Here is a 21,185-nt window from a genome sequence, read left to right on the forward strand (position 1 = left end):
GTAGCTGATCGAGTGTGGTCAGTGCTTCGATGCTGGGGATGTTGGCCTGATCGAGAACACTGACAGTGCATCTATCCTCCCAGGGGATTTGCAGGATCTTGCGGAGACATCGTTTGTGGTATTTCTCCAGCGATTTGAGGTGTCTGCTGTATATGGTCCACATCTCGGAGACATACAGGAGGGTGGGTATCACTACAGCCCTGTAGACCATAAGCTTGGTGCCAGATTTGAGAGCCTGATCCTCGAACACTCTCTTCCTCAGGCGACTGAAGGCTGCGCTGGCGCACTGGAGGCGGTGTTGAACCTAGTCGTCAATGTCTGCCCTTGCTTGATAGTAGGCTCCCAAGGTATGGAAAGTGGTCCACTTTGTCCAAAGCCACGCTGTGGATTTTGATGACCCGGGGGGGGGGGGGCAGTGCTGTGTGGCGGGGTTAGGTTGGCGGAGGACCTTTGTCTTACGGATGTTTAGTGTAAGGTCCATGCTTTCGTACGCCTCGGTGAAGATGTTGATGATGGCTTGGAGTTCGGCCTCTGTGCATAGACGCAAGCATCGTCCATGTATTGTAATTCGACGACAGAAGATGGGACGGTCTTGGATCTCGCCTGGAGGCGACAACGGTTGAACAGGTTCCCACTGGTTCTATAGTTTAGTTCCACTCCAGCAGGGAGCTTGTTGAGTGTGAGATGGAGCATTGCAGTGAGGAAGATCAAGAAGAGGTTTGACGCAATAACGCAGCCCTGCTTTATCCCGGTCCGGATGTGGATTGGGTCTGTGGTGGATCCGTTGGTCAGGATCACGGCTTGCATGTCGTCGTGGAGCAGGTGGAAGATGGTGCAAACTTTTGGGAGCAACCGAAATGAAGGAGGACGCTCCTCCCGGTTAACAGTGTCAAAGGACTTTGTGAGGTCAAAGAAGGCCATGTACAAGGGTTTCTCTTGCAGTTGTTGCGTGGTGAAGATCATTTCCGTTGTGCCCCGTAGTGGACGGAATCCACACTGTGACTCTGGGAGGAGCTCCTTGGCCACAGGGAGAAGATGGTTGAGGAGGATTCTAATGATGACTTTCCCAGTGGTCGACAACAGGAAGATTCCTCTGTAGTTGCTGCAGTTGGACTTGTCCCCTTATTTAAAGATGGTTACGATTACGGCATCTCTGAGATCTCCAGGCATGCTCTCCTCCTTCCAGATGAGAGAGATGAGGTCATGCATTTGAGCCAATAATGCCTCTCTGCCATACTTTAGTACCGCAGCAGGGATTCCATCTGCTCCTGATGCCTTGCTGATAGAGATGGCCTTTTCTACCTCGTGCAGGGCTTGCGGTTTTGCTGAAATGGTGGCAGGTAGCATGCTGTGGGATGGAGTCGAGGACACTCGTGTCAAAGGCAGAGTCTTGATTAAGGAGATCTTCATAGTGCTCTTTCCAGCAGGCCCTGACTGCCTCGGTGATCTTGATGAGTGCCGCCCCGTTCTTGGCCAGCAGTGGGGTGGGGTCTTAGGTGCTTGGGCCGTAGGTGGGCTTGACTGCGGTGAAGAATCCTCGCACATCATGGCTGTCGGTCAGATGCTGAATCTCCTGAGCTTTCTCCATCCACCGCTTATTCTTTAGGTCGTGGGTTTTTTGTTCTACCTCAGTCTTCAGCCATCTGTAGAGCTGCTTTGCTGCTCCCGAGTTAGGTTGTTGCTTTAAGTTCAGAAATGCCCTGCACTTGCAGTTTATTAGCTCTTGATCTCCTGGTCATTCTCATCGAACCAGTCTTGGTGTTTCCTGGTTGAGTGACTGAGCATCGCAGGCACTAATTATGGTGGCCTTGAGGGCAGATCAGGCACTGTGGGCACTCTGTGTCTCGGGATCATCGAAGGTCGCCAGGCTGGCAGAGAGACGCTGGCTGTATAGGTCTCTCTTAGCTGGGTCTATTGAGTGCCCTGGCATTGAGTTTCCTTACCGACTGGCGTTGAAGTCGCTGAGGAGGATCAGATTGTCGTCCGTAGGGACGCGGGACAGGGATTGTTCGAGGCTGGAGTAGAATTACTCTTTGGTCTCATCTGTTGCATCGAGTGTTGGGCTGTACGTGCTGATAACTGGTGCACTGGCTCCGGGATAGCATGAGCCGGAGAGTCATGAGATGTTCGCTAATCTCACAGGGGGAGTCCTGAGGCGGTTGACCAGCTCATTCTTGATGACAAAACTTGTTGTGTTCCTAACACATGAGACTGCACACAGGGAGGTTAAAGTATCAGTGACCTCAGTCTTTATTAAGACACTCCAGAGTGTGGAATAGGCCTTGGGGGCCGGCTTATATACAGTGCTCCCAGGGGATGCTGGAATCCCTTGGGACTTCAGGGGATGTGCTCCCTGGTGGCGGAACATGGGAGTGCATGCTTTACAGATGCACAACAACACTCCCGCGCTCCCCAAAGTCAAAGTGAAAACGATTTACAAGGTGAGGCGGTCGGGAGCCTTTCTTTCCCTGGTGGACCGCCTCGGTACAAATGTCTGTTCTGGTGTGTTGGCTGTGCCCTCGCTGGGCTGGCATGTTGTTGGCCCTGCTGGGTGAGCCTGGCCTTGCTGGGCTGTTGGGCGTGATGGGTTTGATTTCCTGGTCCGGCGTGGTGGTGTTGATCCTTTGGATGTGTGTTGTGGGCTCAAAGAAGGTGGTGTCTGCTGTGGGTTGTTCAGGACAGCCTGTGAACCGTAGCCTCGTTTGGTCCAGGTGCTTTCTGCAAATTTGTCCATTGTCTATTTTGACTACAAACACCCTATTCCCTTCTTTAGCTATCACCGTGCCCGCGATCCACTTGCAACCATGTCCATAGTTTAGCACATACACAGGGTCATTCAGATCAATTTCCCGTGACACAGTGGCGCGACCATCGTTTATATTTTGTTGCTGCCACCTGCTCTCTACCTGATCATGCAGGTTGGGGTGAACCAGCAAGAGTCTGGTTTTAAGTGTCCTTTTCATGAGTAGCTCAGCCGGGGGCACCCTTCTGAGCGAGTGAGATCTCGTGTGGTAGCTGAGCAGTACTCGGTTTGGAGTGAGCCATCTGTGACTCGTTTAAGGCTCTGTTTGATTGTTTGTACTACCTGCTCTGCCTGCCCATTGGAGGCTGGTTTAAACGGGGCCGAGGTGACATGTTTGATCCCATTGCGGGTCATGAATTCTTTAAATTCGGCACTGGTGAAACATGGCCCGTTTCACTGACCAGTATGTCAGGCAGGCCGTGGGTGGCAAACATGGCCCTCAGGCTTTCAATGGTGGTGGTACTCCCAACATTATTTCACATTCAATCCATTTTGAAAAAGCATCCACCACAACCAGGAACATTTTACCGAGAAACGGGCCTGCCTGGTCAACATGGATCCTCGACCATGGTCTGGAGGGCCAGGACCACAAACTTAGTGGTGCCTCTCTGGGTGCGTTGCTCAACTGAGCACACACGCTGCATTGCCAGACATAGGACTCTAAGTCAGAGTCGATACCGGGCCACCACACGTGGGATCTGGCTATCGCTTTCATCATTACCATAGCCGGGTGTGTGCTGTGGAGATCCGAGACGAACGTCTCCCTGCCCTTTTTTGGTAGCACTGCGCCGTTACCCCACAACAGGCAGTCTGCCTGAATGGACAGCTTGTCCTTTCGCTGCTGGAATGGCTTGATTAGCTCTTGCATTTCAACAGGGATGCTGGCCCAGCTCCCATGCAGTACACAGTTTTTTACTCGGGACAGCAGAGGATCTTGGCTGGTCCAAGTCCTAATCTGGCGGGCCGTGACAGGTGATTTATCATTTTCAAACGCTTCCATGACCATCAACAAGTCTGCAGGTTGCGCCACCATCAACAAGTTTACAGGCTGCACCATTTCCACCCCCGTGGTGGGCAATGGTAGCCGACAGACCATCCGCACAGTTCTCGGTGCCTGGCCTGTGGCGGATGGTATAGTTATACGCTGATAGCGCGAGTGCCCACCTTTGTATGCGGGCTGAGGCATTAGTATTTATCCTCTTGATATGAGGGGCTTGTGATCGGTTTCCAGCTCAAATTTGAGGCCAAACAAGTACTGATGCATTTTCTTTACCCCGAACGCATATTACTTTAGTCACTGTATCCTTATTCATCATGTGAGGTACCGCTCACGCCTTGTGGTGAATGGGTCGTGCCTCTGGGACCAAGTGGATCTGCACCTTCACCCCGGAAAAGTTTCCAATGCCTGCCTCAAAAAGGGAAGGACATTTGTTAAGAACCTGGGTACGTGAGGCCTCATCGACATGTGATAGCGCTCGGATGTCATCCCAATTCCAGCGGATTTTGCCCAGCCAGCTCCTTCCAAGCAGTGTGGGGCCATCACCTGGGACAATCCAGAGTGGCAGTTCGTGCACTGTGCCCTCGTAGGTGACCTTGACCATGGCGCTGCCCAGGACAGTGATCAGCTCTTTGGTGTATGTTCTCATTGTCGGTGGATGGGGCTCAGGGCTGGTCTGAGTGCCTTGTTGCACCACAGTCTCTTAAACATCTTTTTACTCATGATGGATTGGCTAGTGCCAGTGTACAGTTCCATGGCTACGGGTAAGCCATTCAATTTTATATTTAGCATTATAGGTGGACATTTCGTCTCAAATGTGTGTACCCGGTGTACTTCAGCATCTGCCTCCTCTCTGAGGCTCGATATTGCTATGGTCCACCATGGACCGATCTTCCTCTGCCACGTGGTGGTTAGCAGGTTTTGCAGAGCTTGCAGCTCGTCGTTGGAGGTGCCCCATTGTTCCACAGCTCTTGCAAACATACCCTTTGAAGTGGCATGAATAGGCTGAATGGAAGCCTCCACAACGCCAACAAGGTGTGAATTGCCTTGCATTCATTCTTTGTTGGGGACTCTTCAGTCATCTGGGTCACCTGAGGCCTGCTGGCAGTTGCAGACTTGTGGTTTCTGCCCTGTCCATTTCTGCTCGCAAACACAGTTCCAGTTAATTTATGAACATTGCTAGCACTTGTGTGCTGAGAAAATTGTTTGGTGTTATCACTGGTGTACATAAACGCAAGTGCTATCGCAATGGCCTTACTGAGGGTCGGTGTCTCTACAGTCAAAAGTTTTCGTAGGATGGTCTTGTGGCCAATGCCCAGTACAAAAAAGTCTCTGAGCATTTGCTCCAGGTAGCCATCAAACTCACATTGTCCTGCAAGTCGCCTTAGCTCGCCACTTCCTGACCTTCAGATCGCTGGTACGTATAGAACCGATACCTCTCCATCAGCACGCTCTCCCTTGGGTTAAGATGCTCCCGAACCAGTGTACACAGTTCTTCATACGACTTATCTGTGGACTTCACTGGAGCCAGAAGATTCTTCTTGAGGTTGTAGGTCAGTGCCCCGCAGACTGTGAGGAGGACCGCTCTCCTTTTTGCAGTGCTTCCTTCTCCGTCCAGCTCGTTGGCTACAAAGTACTGGTCTAACTGTTCGACATAGGCTTCCCAGTCCTCGCCCTCCGAGAACTTCTCCAGGATGCCCACAGTTTACTGCATCGTTGCGTTGGATTCTTGTACTCGTCGCCAGTTGTTGTGTTCCTAACACAGATGAGACTACCCACAGGGAGGTTAAAGTAACAGTGACCTCAGTCTTTATTAAGACACTCCAGAGTGAGTATTACGCCTTAGGGGGCCGCCTTATATACAGTGCTCCCAACGGATGCTGGGATCCCTTGGGACTTCAGGGGATGCGCTCCCTGGTGGCGGAACATGGGAGTGCATGCTTTACAGATACACAACAAAAAACAACTCCATGGAGGCAGCGTTCTTCCTCTGGTTTGCCTTTCCAGAAGAAGGTGTAACCACCACCTTGTTCTTTTGAGCGGGCCTTCCCCTGCCCACCGGGTCTCACTTAGGGCTGTGATGTCGACATCGAAGCGTCTGAGTTCCCGGGCAAATATGGCAGTGCGGCGTTCCGATCTGTCGCTGTTTGGGTTGTCCATGAAGGTCCTGACATTCCAGGTCCCGAACTTCATTTTGAAGGGTGGAAGGTGCCACGTTCTTTTAACGTGGGGTGGCCGTTGCACACTGGCTACCACACGGGCTTAGCTGAGAAAGGTCATGGTCCAGTGGCAAGGGGGTCCAAGACGACAGGAGATCAGGTGCTACTGTATGGGCCTAATTGCCTATGGTGGGGTGTGAATTATAAGCTCGGTGCTGAACAGCGCCGTCAGGAGAGGTGGTGGGAGATCTGAGGTGTGATGAGGGAAGGAGATGAGAGACGCATGGGGCCCTGCTCCATTTTAGCTTCTCGAAGGGTCGTGGGAGAAGTCAGAGTAGCTGCCGCCATTACCTGCGTCACGTGCCCGACAGTGACTCCACCGCTGCTCCTCCAGCTGCTTTCGCCTTTGCGCGAGCCTGGAGCAGCTGAGGGAGATTTATAAATGAGCTAATAAGAGGATAAATATATAATAAGAGGATTTGGAACCACTCTGAACTCTCTCCTCCCTCTCCTGATCTGGTGTGTCCTTCACTGTCCCTTTGGCCAGCTCAGAGCCGGCCTCGGCAGTGACCTCATCATCCTTTCGGCCAGCGGCCCATAATGCGGTGGCAAAATATTGGGCAGCTTTGGATGAGGTAGTGCTTTCCATGATCTAGCCAAACCTAGTGATGGATGGTTAGACCAGTTGTTCACCAAGGACGTTCAAGTCTGCGTCCCTTGGACTTAAGGGAGCGGAGATGAGGGGTTTATCAGGGCGAAAAACAAATGCATGAGAGTGTAATGATTTTAGTGCGACAAGGCATTAGATATGGTGGAGAGGGTGCGATTTAGTAAATCGGTAGCTGCAGAGACGTCGTGGAGAATAGTAACCCAAAGGCTGGGTAGTTGGGAATTAAAAAGTGCAGTGGTAAGGGACTTGGAGAGTTTTTTCCAGGGGCAGCTATGAGAAGAAGTGGATTTAGGAGGGGAAAGGGGAGCATGGATAGCGAGTGATGTAAGGAAATGGTGAGAGATTACCTGATCGGTGATGGTTACGGAGGGCAGAGAGAAGACACGTGAAATGATAATCGAGGGGGTGGCCATGTGTATGGGTGGGGGGTTGACATGAAGGGAGAGCTCAAGGGAGGATAGGAGGGCGGTGAACGAGGAGAGGGAGCAAGAGAAGTGGAGATGAAGGTTGTAATCACTGAGAATGAGAAGTCGCTCAGTGTAGAGGCAGAGGGAGGATCGCAGAGAAGATATATCGTTGAGAAAATTGGTGTGGTATTTGGGTGAGTGGTACGGAATAAGGATTTTAAAAGCGAGACGAGAGGAATGGAACGAGGTGAGGTGCTCGAAGGAAGGGAAGTTAGTGGAGGAGCAGGAAGACAGACCAAGGTGTGATTTAGATACAAGGGTTGTATTACGTTTAGAATAATCTCACAAGACTGTATATCTTAAGGTCAAACTGTTGTGATCTTGGTCTCTCTATTGAAACTCCAGCGTGCCGGAACATTCTGCTGCACACCCTTTTATATACCTGTGCACCCTCAGCTGGTGGGCTACACAAGTTTCATATATTACATCACTCCCTCCCAAAGTCTTTGGTTCAAGTGGTCGAGACCTGGCGTGTGTGCATTGGTTGGTCTTCGAGGTTGCTGTCTTCCTTGCGTGTTCTTGTCGTATGTGCTTCAACCTCTGGTCTGGCCTGTGAGACGGTTTACTTAGAACCACTTTGTCCTTACCATTTTATGAAACACTTTATCCATATTACTTTAGTCACTGTATCCTTATTCATTTTCACCCTTTGTCCTTATCACTATAAAATCACTTTATCCTAATCTCCGATCTCTATCTCCCTCTTTGGCCAAAGTCATGCCAGACGCCTGCTTGTTTAGACTGGCATGTGGATCTTATTAAGAATGCATGATGTCGCCGCGTGATCATGGCACATGTACTTCAGGTTTCGCCGAGTCCTGGTTAGGCGGACTCGCTTTGTGTTTTGTGCTGCTCGCCACGCAGGACCGTTGGGCTCAGGCTTGCATTGGGCAGACTTGACATGCGTGATGTTATTTAGGGTCTCTAATCCTCTGTAGGCTGCTTGGAAGCATTTCCCTGTCTTTGCGTGACAAACTCACACGATTTCCCCCGTAGGGTGCCCTCCTCTGGGACAGGCAACTTATCTTTGCTTTGTCGAGACAACTTACTTTCGTCTTGCATTTTCTCAGGAATGGCAGACCGGTTCCCACGTGGGAACCAGTGTTTTACAGGATCCTGGCCATTCCAGGTCCTGATGTGGTGAGCAGTAGCAGTGACCCCTCGTTCCCAAAACTTTCTCTGACCAGGGAATAGTCAGCGGGCAGTGCCATTCCAACCCCGGTGGTGTGTGATGGTGGCCTGCTGAACGCATCAGCACCCAAGCGGTGCCTGGTCTCTAGCGGGTAACCTTGGTGTCTATCCCTTTGCTGTCTAGAGACTGTGACTTGAGCAACTTACGGTCAGTTTCGAGCTCAGACCAGAGTCTGAGAGGATATGAGTACTTTTTTTTGACCGCATCGATGCATGTTAATGCCCTTCCTCGACTCTATTGCGGGCTCGTTTGGCCTTACATTTTTTTTCAGACGTTGCAGAACCCGTTGCCTATTGCCCGATACAGATACATTCGCTTCCTGTGGCACGCAGCCAATCCTGTACAAGGGTACATTACAATTCAGCACAAAGCATTTACATGGGTCCTGCAGTACAATTGACTTAGCAGAACAAAGCCCATTTCTAGCTTTCCCTGCAAACTTCCTTAACCAGCATCTGCCTAGCAGCTTTGGGTCATTACCTGGAACAATCACAATGATAGCTCATGCACAGCTCCTTCGTACTCTACCCTCAATTCCACACTCCCTATCACAGGTAGGATTTCTCCAGTGTACGTACATAGCTTTTCATTACTCCGTCACAATTTGGGCCCATGTGCCTCATTGTCCCATATTTTCTCAAAAGCCTCTTTGCTCATGACTGACTGAATCACACCCGTGTCCAACTCCATAGATATGGGAAGTCCGTTCAACTTCACTTCACGCATTAATGGGTTGCTTGTGGCGGTGATGGTATATAACCTGTACACTTCCTCATCATCATCACTCGGGTCGAGTTGCCTGTACCTCGTGGTCCAAGTCGGATCGATCCTCTGCCACATGGTGTGTCACAGCACATCTGCACAACCACAAGAGGTGCCCCACTGCTGCGCAGCCTGCTTAAGACGGCATTGATGGGCCCAATGATTATCCCTGCAACGCCAACACGGTGCTAATGGATTCCTCCCATTCAACCCCGATGGCGGACTCTTTGAGTCGGAATAGGTCTAGCGGCCGCAGGCTGATGGGCCTTGCCCTGCCCCGTTCTGCCTACCGCCTCCGTTATTTTATGTACAGTATTTGCCCTTTCGTTTTCTCCTGAGCTCCGATTCTGCAAGGTATTTGCTTTGTGTTATTACTTGTGGAGATGTACGCCTGGGCAATCGCGATAGCCCAGCTCAGCTCTACCGTCTCAGCGGCTAGCAGTTTACGGAGGATGACCTCGTGGTTGATCCCCAGTACAAAGAAGTCCCGCAGCATTTCCCCCAACCAAGCTCCAAATTCGCAGGGTCCTGCGAGACATTTGAGGTCAACTATGTCCTGGCCCTCTCAGCGATGGTGTGTGTACAATCGGTACCTGGCCTTGAGGATACTCACTTTCGGCTTGGGATGCTCCTGAACCAGTTTGCACAGCTCTGGATACTCTTTGCTTGTTGGTTTTGTCGGTGCTAGCAGATCCTTAATTAGGCCGTAGATTTTGGACCCACACACTGTAAGGAAGATCGCACGGCGCTTGCCCACATTCCTGTCGCCCTGCAGCTCGTTAGCCTCAAAGTACAGGTTGAGGCGTTCCACGAAAGCGGCCCAATGTTCGCCCTCAGCGAAGGACTCCCAAATCCCCAGAGCAGCCATGGTCTCGTGAATTCTTACTCCGTATCTCATTACCAATTGTTATGTATGTACAATAAATGCACCATGAGGCCTGAGCACTGCAACTCAAACTGTGTGACCTTTGTCTGTCTATTTATTCAGACTCCAGAATGCCGGAACATTCTGCTGCAAACCCTTTTGATATACCTGTGCACCCTAAGCAGGTGGGCTACACACGTTACATATACACATCACTTGAACTCTGACAGTTATGCCCTCTGCTGGTGGGCCACACAAGTTGCATATACTACAGGCTGCACCACCACGGTTTTGGCGTGGAATAAGGTGGAAAGTATAGCCAGGTGGGGAAGCTTCATTAAGGGGAAAGGTGTCATCACCCCTCAACCATGTCTCCATCAATTTGATCATTCACAATAAGGCGTAGATGACAAAGGCCCTCGTTTACAAGTGAACATACATTTTGAAGGGAAATGGGAGACAGGCGATGATTAACTGGTGTAGTCCAGAGGGGCAGAGCAGGGAGGAGGTTGGCGAGATTAGCTCACAGCAGGTGCTTAGGGCGAGGAGAGGGTAAGATAGGGCAATTTGGGTTGCTGCTTGCTAGGAGGCGGTGATGTGGGCCTTTTGAAGGATGCCAAGAGAGGCACAGAGGGAAACTGGAACTATTACTCCATTCTCACTAATGGTGTGTTTTCAGAATAGAAGCCTTGAATTATCTGATGTACTCAGGAGCTCTTAGCGTTTTTTTGCTCAGTTCTAATCAATACTATTCAGTCTGAACAAACTTCTTCATTAACCTACTTGCAATCTGAAATCAAATCCTGGCCTTGGATGGCTTCCTCATTATTTTTGAATGGTTATTTCTATCCGATAATGGGCACTGCTGTTTTGCACGGTATTTCCAATCCAGTTGCACGTTATTTGGATGTATTTGAAGAACTCTGTTGTTTTTAACCTTTCTTCATGTTCTACTAACATGTACAAGCGCACATTTGATGTCAAGTTGCTGTTTTATACCCGATTCTCCAATCTTTGGGTTATTACGGTTCTCATTGTGAATTCATGTGATAGCAAGATTTATTGAACCTTCCTCTAATCTGTCAAAACTGCCAACTATTCTGGAATTATCTTGGAGAATAAAGATGCTTCTCGCCATCATTCCTCCACTATGAACTGTCTGTTTCAACTCTCACCTCTAACAAGTATGAGGAACTTGTGGGGAGAGACCATCCATTCTGTTGCTGCCCCCATTTCCACTTGGTAATCAAGCTAAAACCTCGCCCTGTACACTAGCCTTTAGCATCCTGCTCTTTCTAGTTTCTCACCGTAGTGCTTCCTATGCTATCCCCCCCATTCGCAATAGTATTTGACCACTGAACTTCCTTTCCTACCCACCATGCTAGTTGCTAATTGTAAATGGTTGCCTCTCCTCAGAAACTCTTTCTCCTCCCCCCCCCCCTCCCGCCACCCCTTTCAAAAGTGCCTTCTCAAAAACCCACCCTGGATTTTTATGTCCTCACTGACCCCTCACCAATCTATCCTCTCCAAAGCCCTTAAATGTATTTTCACCTGTTTTAATCCTGTGCTGTTCCTAACATGGCAGTGCTTGATGGAGGGATTGTTGGTCTATGTAACTAGTGCTGTGGGACTCTGGGGAGGTTGCTGAGGGTCAGGGAGGCTGAGTAGGTAGGTGAGCAATGTCGAGGCTTGCAAGATCACTGAATATCTGGGAAAGACACTGAGCTGTAGGAGTCACATGGGGATGGTTTTGATCAGGGAGGCCGAAGAGCTTAGTTACATCACTGATCAAAACTGAGAAGATGGCAGGCAATGATTCCTCCCCCCCCCCCCATTTTTCTTTCGGTGTACAGCCCCTTTAAGGGGCCGTGCGCGGCACATTCATAGTTTCGTGCATGTGCGAAATTTAACATGGGAAAAGCGTGTCCCAGTCTGCGGGACCGGCAGAGAGATGCAGGCTGTGCACCTTGGAGAGAACCTTGGTGGTGGGCCTTGATAGCATTCATGATATTCCTGTTCTTGTCCTCGTTGATGGATGTTAGGGAGATGTAATCTTGGTGAGCTTCTGCAGTGTAAGCCGTGGATTGTAAATAGTGCAATCTCGGGTGCGTGATTGGTTTGTGCTGGATGCTTTTGTGCTTCTTGAGTGTTATTGCTGTTGCATTCATCCAGGCGATTAGTGAGTACCCCATTACACTCCTGACTTGAGCTTCGTAGGTTGTTGAGGCGCCTTGAGGAGTTGGGAGGTGAGCCACTCATTGCAGAATACGCAGCCTCTGTTCTGGTCTTGCAGCCATTGTGTTGTCATGGCAAGTCGCGTTGAACTTCTGGTCAATGGTGACCCTCTAGATTTTGATGGTAGCGGAATTGGTTATGGTGCTGCCATTGAAGGTCAGAGTGAGATGGCTCGACTTTCTTCTGGTTAATTGTTGCCATGTTGTTGAGGGCAGGCACTCTCTCCTCTCCTCTGGCATTAGCCTTCACGTCCAAGTCTGGAGTAAAGTCGTGACAAAGTCTGGAACTGATGGAACCCGAACTGAGCATCAATGAACCAGTTATTGGTGAGTATTTTTCTCTAATGGCAGTATTGATAATATCCATAACTTTACTGATGAATGGTAGGTGGCTGAGAGGGTGGAAATTGACCAGGTTAGTTTACCAATGCTTTCATTGGCAGACATGTCTTTTGACAGGTAAGTTGATGAGTATAGAGTCAAGTATGTTACTGCCTCTTCTAGGTTCCCTCACCACAAGACCCAGTCTTCAGTGGTAATACAACAGAGCCACAATTGGTAACATATAGACTAACGCATAGCGATTATTTGCAACTGAATGACTTGCCAGGCAACTTGCCAGGTCATTAAGAGTCAGTCACATAGTGTAGGACTGGAATCCAGTACAAGCCCAACCAAGGATACTACTGAACTCGTTGGGGTTTTACAACAATCTAGCGACTTCCATGCTTGCAATTTTCTTGGTCCAATTTCCTAAATTGCCATGGTGGGATTTGAACATGGGACCTCAGGGTTGCTGGTCAGGACCAGGCTAACATACCCTTAGCTCAGAATCAGATCATGAGAAACTAATATTCTCAGAAGTTGTCCCTTATTAGCAGTTCCTGTAGTTGTGTTTCTCGGCTGCACTGGCATGGACTGCTCGTTGCAGCTCTAGTTATCATTTAATGAAGCATCTGTTGGCGAGCTCTGTTCTACTTGCTAGAAGGTGTCAACTTGGCAGTGGTAGCACTCTTATCTCTCAGTCAGAAGGGCTTGGGTTCAAACCCCACTCAAGAGACTTGAGCTCATAATCCAGGCAGTACTGAGGGGGTGTTACACTCTGAGGAGCTGTCTTTCAGATAAGATATTAAACCCAGGTCCCATCTGCCCTCGCAGATCTCGTGGGATGATTCAAAGAAGAGCAAGGGAGTTCTCCTGGTGTCCCGGCCAACATTTATTTTCCAATCAACATCGCAAACAGTTTATTTGGTCATTTATCTCAGTACTGTTTCTGGGGCCTTGTGTGCAACTTGGTTGTCGTGTTTCCCTACATTACAACAGTGAGTACACTTCAGAAGTACTTAATTGGCTGTAAAGCTCTTTAGGATGTCCTGAGATAGTGAAAGGCGCTATATAAATGTACGTGCTTTATTTTGTTTCAGATCATCCAGGGCTTCCTGCTGAAGCGCAGTCTGCTGGGGCACAACTCCGCTATTCCTGCCTTTTTGTTAGAGCCTCAACGTTCGGAAGCTCATTTGAGAGGCTAATAGTGGGAGTGTCTCAACCTTGTGTGATGCTGCTGGATGTGCCATTGCTACTGCGTGCATTTTCTTTTTCCACGTGGATGGTAAGTACTGGGAAACCTGTGGTGTTGGCTATGCAGATGCGTGGGTGGGTTCGGGGGAAGAGGGGGTGGAATTGTGAGCAGGAATCGGGTGGGCCCGGGCAGAAGCTGGACGAAAACTTCCCTGACCTCGGCAGGTTGATGCCGGGTGATTTGGGTGTCATATGCATGCCCCTGGTCAGTTTCCTGCCCAAAAGCGTCGGGAATTGAAGAAACAGTCCCTGGCACTTGGATATGTTGAAGGGAGAGGATTTAAGGAGCTTCTCTCAATTGGAGCGGGGAACTACCAGGGCAAGGGAGCCTTACGGGCCGAAATTGCCCCTTTCTATAAGAGCCGTGACCGCCTCAAAGAGGGGGCCATGGGTCAGTAAAGACTCACTGCTCGTTTGGTGTGGAGGGGCCAACATTTTGAAAATTGCCCCCCATTATTTTTGGAGCAGTGTAAAGGACCGCCCCGGCCGTCTTCCTGCCCCGTTGGGCACGCGCCAACCCCTTACCGACCGTCGGCGATCCCCTTCCCACCCTGTTGGGCACGCGCCGACCCCTTCCTGCCCTGCCCTGCGTGGGAAATTGCCCTGCGGGAGCCCTAGACAACTTTCCACGGCAGAAAGCTCCTTGTGGCTGGGTGGCGCGTCCCCCCTTAAAGGGCAGGGCGCACTGCCGTGGCCGTTATTTTAATTGTGGGCTGACTCCGAAGTCACTTGACAATGGCAGCCATTGGTTCAGCCCGGCAGCCCCTCTTGGGTACCCGGCCGCTGGCCGGCCGAAACCCTCCCTATGGTCCAGTGGGTGCTACTAAAGTGACTGCAGAGCTCGCAGCAGTCTGACAGAACGGCACTTCCGCCTCGCACTCGCCCGGGAACACCACCCCGCAGCAAGAGCTGACTATTGGTGGATTCGCCGCCCATGCATTGTGGTGGAGAAAACATTTAAAAAACAGTAAGTGCACCCCATTTTGGGCAGAAGGCAATTTCGGCCCCTTAAACATTCCTCATGGGATCCGAGGAATGAGGTTAAAGAAATGAAAAAGAAACCATTTTTGGCTCTGACTTCTCTTCCCATTATATGGACCGTGTGGGAAGATCACAGCCACTTTCCGAGTCAGGCTCATACTTAAAATACCAATTGGGCACTGATGATGTCATCGGAGCTCAGTCTGCATATTTAAACCAGGACCCCGCCAGTTTATATCGATGCAAGTTGTTGTTTCCGGTGAGTGTCATTCTTGTCTGTTCAGAAGAGCAGGTTAAAAACTTAGCCCGCGAGATTATTGACAGTCGGGTGACTGTCACTGGTGATTTTAAGCAGTTTCTACTGGACAGACGGGGTTAGAATGGCTGTGTGGTTGATAATGAAGAGGAAAGTCATGGGCTGCAGGAGGATATCAATCTACTGGTCAGATGGGCAGAGCAGTGGCAAATGGAATTTAATTCAGAGAAGTAATGCACTTTGGGAGGGCTAATAAGGAAAGGGTATGCACATTATGCAGTAGGTCACTTAATAGTGTAGATGAACAAAGGGACCTTGGAGTGCTTGTCCACAGATCCCTGAAAGTAGCAGGCCAGGTGGATAAGGTGTTTAAGAAGGCATATGGAATGCTTGCCTTTATTGGTCGAGGCATAGAATATAAGAGCAGGGAGGTTATGCTTAAATTGTATAATACTTTGGTTAGGCTACAGCTGGAGTACTGCGTGCAGTTCTGGTTGTCGTATTCTAGGCAGGACGTGATTGCACTAGAGAGGGTGCAGAGGAGACTTACAAGGATGCTGCTTGGAATGGAGAATCTTAGTTATGAGAACAGATTGGATAGGCTGGCTTTTTTCTTATTAGAACAGGAGTTGAGAGGAGACCTCATTAAGGTGTACAAAATATTGAGGAGCCTGGACATAGTGGATAGTAAGGGTCTATTTCCATTGGTGGAGGGGTCTATTACGAGTGGGCATAGTTTTAAAGTGTTTGGTGGAAGGTTTAGAGGGGATTTGAGGGGGGCTTCTTTACGCAGAGGGTTTTGGGGATCTGGAACTCGTTGCCTGGAAGAGTGGTGGATGCAGAAACCCTCACCATCTTTAAGAGATGGTTGGATGGGCACTTAAAGTGCAGTAACCTACAGGGTTACAGACCTAGAGCTGGTAATTGGATTAGACTAGAGGACCTTTTGTTGGACGGCGCAGATATAATGGTAAGTACTGCAGGGAATAGAATACGGCCAGGGTTATCTCCTGGACTAGTTTCGATCGCCTGGATGGGTCGGAAAGGAATTTTCCCAGATTTTTTCTCCCTAAATTGGCCTGGGTTTTTATCTGGTTTTTGCCACTCCCAGGAGATCACATGGCTCTGGTTGGGGTGGAGTGTAGAATGTTTCAGTGTAAGGGGTGTCGCAGGGGTGAGACGGACTGTTTGGGCTGGGTGCTCGTTGCCTTTCCGTCATTGTTCATAGGTTTATATGTAACCTTCAGGGCTGCTGACCAACAATAAAATGTGTTTTTATCATTTTATTTTAAAATGTTTGTGTATTTTAAAACTCTTCCGCCTGTAACAGTAGGTTATGCGCCAGCTTTTATCAGGTGCAAGAGTTTGGACGACATTTTCTGGGCAAGATATGGGTAAATCCCACAATCTTGCCCTTGCAAATGTCCTCACTCCAGAGATGTGGAAGATCTGTCCAGCTCCAGCTTGACAGATCGGAAAAGCCAGTTTTCAGCGCATGTGCATTGTGTGCTGAAAATCGATTTTTGCGATGCCTTCCCGGATCCGTGTACACTCTTTATGGGCCCGGGAGGCCGGAATTTGTGCCCCATAGATATCCGAGGCTCCAGTTGGCAACAAAAATACCCTTTAAAACTCCCTTCCACCTGGAACAGCTGATCCTGCAAACATGTCCGTTTCCTTTATAAAGATAAACTTTTGCCTTCAGTGTAATCGGAGCGATTATGAAGAGAATTTTGGTGGCTGATGCCATCTTGTCATTCCCGCTTCTTTCTCTGCTACTTGGAATGGGGCAAGTACAGGAAGCAGTGGCCAAGGACGTCTGTGCAGTCTCACCATCTCCATAGGTTCTCGGAGCAAAAGGAAATGAGGTTCTCTGGACTGAGGAAGCGTGCCCTGGTCGGGTTTACCAAAGTGAGACTACCTGAAGAAAAGGAGTGCCTGTACTGTGCATGCAATAGAGGAGTAGGAGTACAGAAAGTGCAGGGGTGAAATTAAAAAGGAATTTAGGAAAGGAAAGGGAGAGCATGAAAACATTTTGGCAAGTAAAATCACAGAAAACCCAAAGATGTTTTATAAATACATTAAGAGCAGGAGGATAACTAAAGAAAGAGTAGGGCCTATTGGAGACTATAAAGGTAATCTGTATGTGGAGGCGTAAGACGTGGATATGGTTCTTAATGAATACTTTGCGTCTGGTTTCACAAAAGAGGGGCGATGCAGACTTTGCAATCGGGGAGGAGGAGTGTGAAATATTAGATGAAATGGTTATAGTAAGAGAGCAAGTATTAGCAGCTTTGAAAGTGGATAAATCCCCAGGCCTGGATGAAATGTATCCCAGGCTGTTAAGAGAAGCAAAAGAGGAAATAGCAAAGGCTCTGACCATCATTTTCCAATCCTCTCTGGCTACTGGAGTGCTGGAGGATTGGAGGACTGCTAATGTTGTACCATTGTTTAAAAAGGGAGAAAGGGATAGACCGAGTAATTACAGGCCAGTCAGCCTAACCTCAGTGGTGGGAAAATTGTTGGAAAAAATTCTGAGGGACAGGATAAATCTTCATTTAGAAAGACATGGATTAATCAAGGACAGTCAGCATGGATTTGTTAAGGGAAGGTCATGTCTGACTGATTTGATTGAATTTTTTGAGGTGGTAACAAGGAGGCTCGATGAGGGAAGTGCATATGATGTAGTCTGTATCAATTTTAGCAATGCTTTTGATAAGGTCCCACATGGCAGACTGGTCACGAAAGTAAAAACCCATGGGATCCAGGGTGAAGTGGAGAGTTGGATCCAAAATTGGCTCAGAGGTAGGAAGCAAAGGGCAATGGTTGATGGGTATTGTTATGACTGGAAGGCTGTTTCCAATGGGGTTCAGTACTAGGTCCCTTGCTTTTTGCAGTATATAACAATGATTTAGACTTGAATGTAGGGGGTATGATTAAGAAGTTTGCAGATGATACTAACATCGGCTGTGTAATTGATAATGAAGAAAGCTGCAGACTGCAGGAAGATATCAATGAACTGGTCAGGTGGGCAGAACAGTGGCAAATAGAATTTAATCCGCAGAAGTGAGAGACAATGCATTTGGGGAGGGCTAACAAGGCAAGGGAATACACATTAAATGATAGGACACTGAGAAGTGAAGAGGAACAAAGGGACCTTGGAGTGCAGGTCCACAGATCCCTGAAAGTAGCAGGACAGGTAGATAAGGTGGTTAAAAAGGCATACGGAATACTTGCCTTTTTTAGCCAAGGCATAGAATATAAGACCAGGGCGGTTATGCTAGAACTGTATAAAACACTAGTTAGGCCACAGCTAGAGTGCTGCGTGCAGTTCTGGTCACCACATTACATGAAAGACGTGATTGCACTAGAGAGAGTACAGAGGAGATTTATGAGGACGTTGTCCTGGAGAATTTTAGCTTTGAGGAAAGATTGGATAGGCTAGGTTTGTTTTCTTTGAAACGGAGAAGGCTGAGGGGAGACCTTATAATTGTATAAAATTATGAGGGGCCTAGATAGAGTGGATAGGAAGGACCTATTTCCCTTAGCAGAGGGGTCAGCAACAGGGGGCATAGATTTAAAGTAATTGGTAGGAGGTTTAGAAGGGATTTGAAGGGAAATTTCTTCATCCAAAGCATTGTGGGGGTCTGGAACTCGCAGCCTGAAAGGGTAGTAGAGGCAGAAACCCTCATCGCATTTAAAAAGTACTTGGATGTGCACTTGAAGTGTCATAACTTACAGGGCCACGGACCAAGAGTTGGAAAGTGGGATTCGGCGCGGACACGATGGGACAAAATGGCCTCCTTCCGTGCTGTAAATTTCTATGATTCTACAAACTCCGAGTGTCTGTTGGGTGTGTTTTAGGGGAGAAGTTGGACACAGCCATGGAGGGAGATTGTACACTGGGGACAGACCAGCCAAGCTGCCTGGCTCACCATGAGGAACAGGGACCCCAAGTTATTGGGGGAAAGGCCAAAGAGGGAAACTTGGTGTCTTTGTGGAAACCTTGCAATGCAAGTCTTCTCTTCAATTTCTTCTTGCTAGCTTTTCCAATTCATTCTGGTAGGAGTCATTGAGTGGCACTGTGGGGTCAGAGAGGGGAAACCAGATGTAAGGTTTTGTTTGAACTCTTAACTCTTTAGGATAATCAGAGGTAATTATCCCAGGGCTCTCGCCAATCTATGAACAGAAAATGCTGGAAATACTCAGCCAATCAGGCAGCACCTGTGGGGAGAGCAATATAGTTAACACTTCAAGTCGGCGATCTTCATCAGAACTGGTGCTGTTAGCTGCAACTGGGGGAAGAGAGTGTTGGCTCTAACTGGAGGAGAGGAGGCGAAGGCAGTGTCAACTTTAACTGGGGGAGGAGAGGAAAGTATCCACTTGGGAATGGAGGAGAGTGTCATCATTAACTGGCAGAAGGTGAGTGCTGTCTTGAACCAAAGGGTTGGAGGGGAGAGAGTCCCACTGTGCAGATACTGGGGCTTGGGTGGGAGAGGGCAGTGTGTCTGAGAAACGTTGGGGTGAAGGAAGAGTTTGAAGAAGAGATGACTGTTGAAGATTTTGCAATTGTGTTCGTTTAGTTTGATCTGTTGAAAGCTGTAATGCCATTGTTCCTGTGTTTGAATTTAAAAATCCATCTATTGTGAAGTGTAACGGTGTTAAAGATTAACCAGAGTACTCCATTTGCTAATGTAAAAGCTCTAAATTTCCCAGGAGACCATGGTCCTAGATTCCCCCTCGAGATGTAACACCAATCGATATGAAGTGGGGTTTGGGGACAACATTTGGAAGAAGTGTTCTTCCAATTTGACAATTCTAAATGTGCCCCCTACAGCCTTGTCTGGAATGGTCCAGACAATCCGGTTCAAACTACATTTTCTATCAGGCAATGGTTCCTCTGGGGAGTGCAGCCGGAGACAAGTCCATGGCACCACGGGGGGGTGGGGGAGGAAGAAGAGTGGAAGAGCAATAGTGGTAGGGGATTCGATATGGGGAGCAGACTGGCGTTTCTGTGGCCACTGACGTGAGTTCAGGATGGTGTGTTGCCTCCCTGGTGCCAGGGTCAAGGATGTCAGAGTGACTGCAGGGCATTCTGAGGGGGAAGGGTGAACAGACAGATGTTGTGGTCTGTATCGGCACCAATGACATAGGAAGAAAGTGGGATGAGGTCCTACAGGCAGATTTTAGGGAGCTAGGAGAGCGATTAAGAAGCAGGACCCAAAGGTAGTAATCTCCCGTTTTCTCCTAGTGCCACGAGCTAGTGACTACATCTGCATTATTGAGGATGCCTCGTCTGACCCCAAAAAATGGAACGACCAAAAGCGACATTGAGTCACAAGACCGAGCTACCTTGCTCTTTTCATTCAGGTGCACTAATGGCTTCAAATGGATCTCTTGGAGAAGGGTTTATGAATCAGCAGATAGAGCCCGCTGTTGGATAACAAATTCCACCAACACATTTCCTCCCTCTACATCAAGGTTACCCTGATGGACCATAGCACATATTACCTGGGCAGTCAGCTTGTTCCCTGGATTACTCTTCTTGTCTCGTGTTGGCTTCATGCCAGACACCGTCTGAACCTTCTGGCTCTAAGGGTGAGGAGACCAGGAGGATGAGGAGCCTCCATACACTTAGTACTCTTGCTCTCATTTGTTCTCTAACTTAGAATTCCTCCTATCCATCAATGAGTCTGCATAAACTGGGACCAGATCTTGAGCAGAAGGATCTCACTGTGGTTCTTTGCAGCAAGATGGTCATTAGAATCCACTGAGACACAAATTAGTTGGTGGAGATGGTTAACCAGATTGTCCATCTGTGTTCAGCCCCTGACTCACACCTGTCCCAGTGGTGCACTTAGCTGTTTTATACCTTCCCTCCAGTCTCTGGGTTGCTGTGGTTTTCATTGTGATATAACCCCTGAGTTGTGATGTGGGCCCTGGGTTTTGTGCCCATACAAGGCCTGCAGGCTGCTTGTGGCAGTTTAAGGTGTGTGCGGGTTAAGCCATAAACCCGAGATATAGATACCCGGAGCAGCTATGTTGGATTGTGTAGCTGCTTGTTCTGAACACAAACATTACAGGACCACTGATGTTCAAAGTACTCGAGTCAAATATGAAGGCACGGGATTGTAGAGTACACAGGTCAACAAAAATCCCCCAAATTGATGTCATGTGAATGAAAATCTATTTTAAATAAATTATAGATCCAAGATTTAATG

The 21,185-nt window shown here is 48.7% G+C and overlaps 1 protein-coding gene across 6 annotated transcripts in view; it reads left to right on the plus strand.

Moving 5' to 3' along the window:
• Positions 1-21,185, plus strand: part of LOC139268802 (uncharacterized) — a 67,585-nt gene that overhangs the window by 16,277 nt on the left and 30,123 nt on the right. For 3 of the 6 annotated variants that reach the window (XR_011594113.1, XR_011594112.1, XR_011594114.1), the window contains exons 1-2: positions 465-12,476; positions 13,574-13,758. Coding sequence is in view for 1 of the 6 variants with exons in the window: in XM_070887516.1 (XP_070743617.1) it covers positions 13,308-13,471; positions 13,574-13,758 (349 nt within the window). In the remaining 5 variants the exon portion in view is untranslated. Of the gene's footprint in view, positions 1-464; positions 12,477-13,307; positions 13,472-13,573; positions 13,759-21,185 lie in introns of those variants that run through there. The other 3 variants (XR_011594110.1, XM_070887516.1, XR_011594111.1) reach the window with 2 other exon arrangements.

The sequence above is a fragment of the Pristiophorus japonicus genome, chromosome 8 (assembly GCF_044704955.1).
Source record: "Pristiophorus japonicus isolate sPriJap1 chromosome 8, sPriJap1.hap1, whole genome shotgun sequence".
Lineage (NCBI taxonomy): Eukaryota > Metazoa > Chordata > Chondrichthyes > Pristiophoridae > Pristiophorus > Pristiophorus japonicus.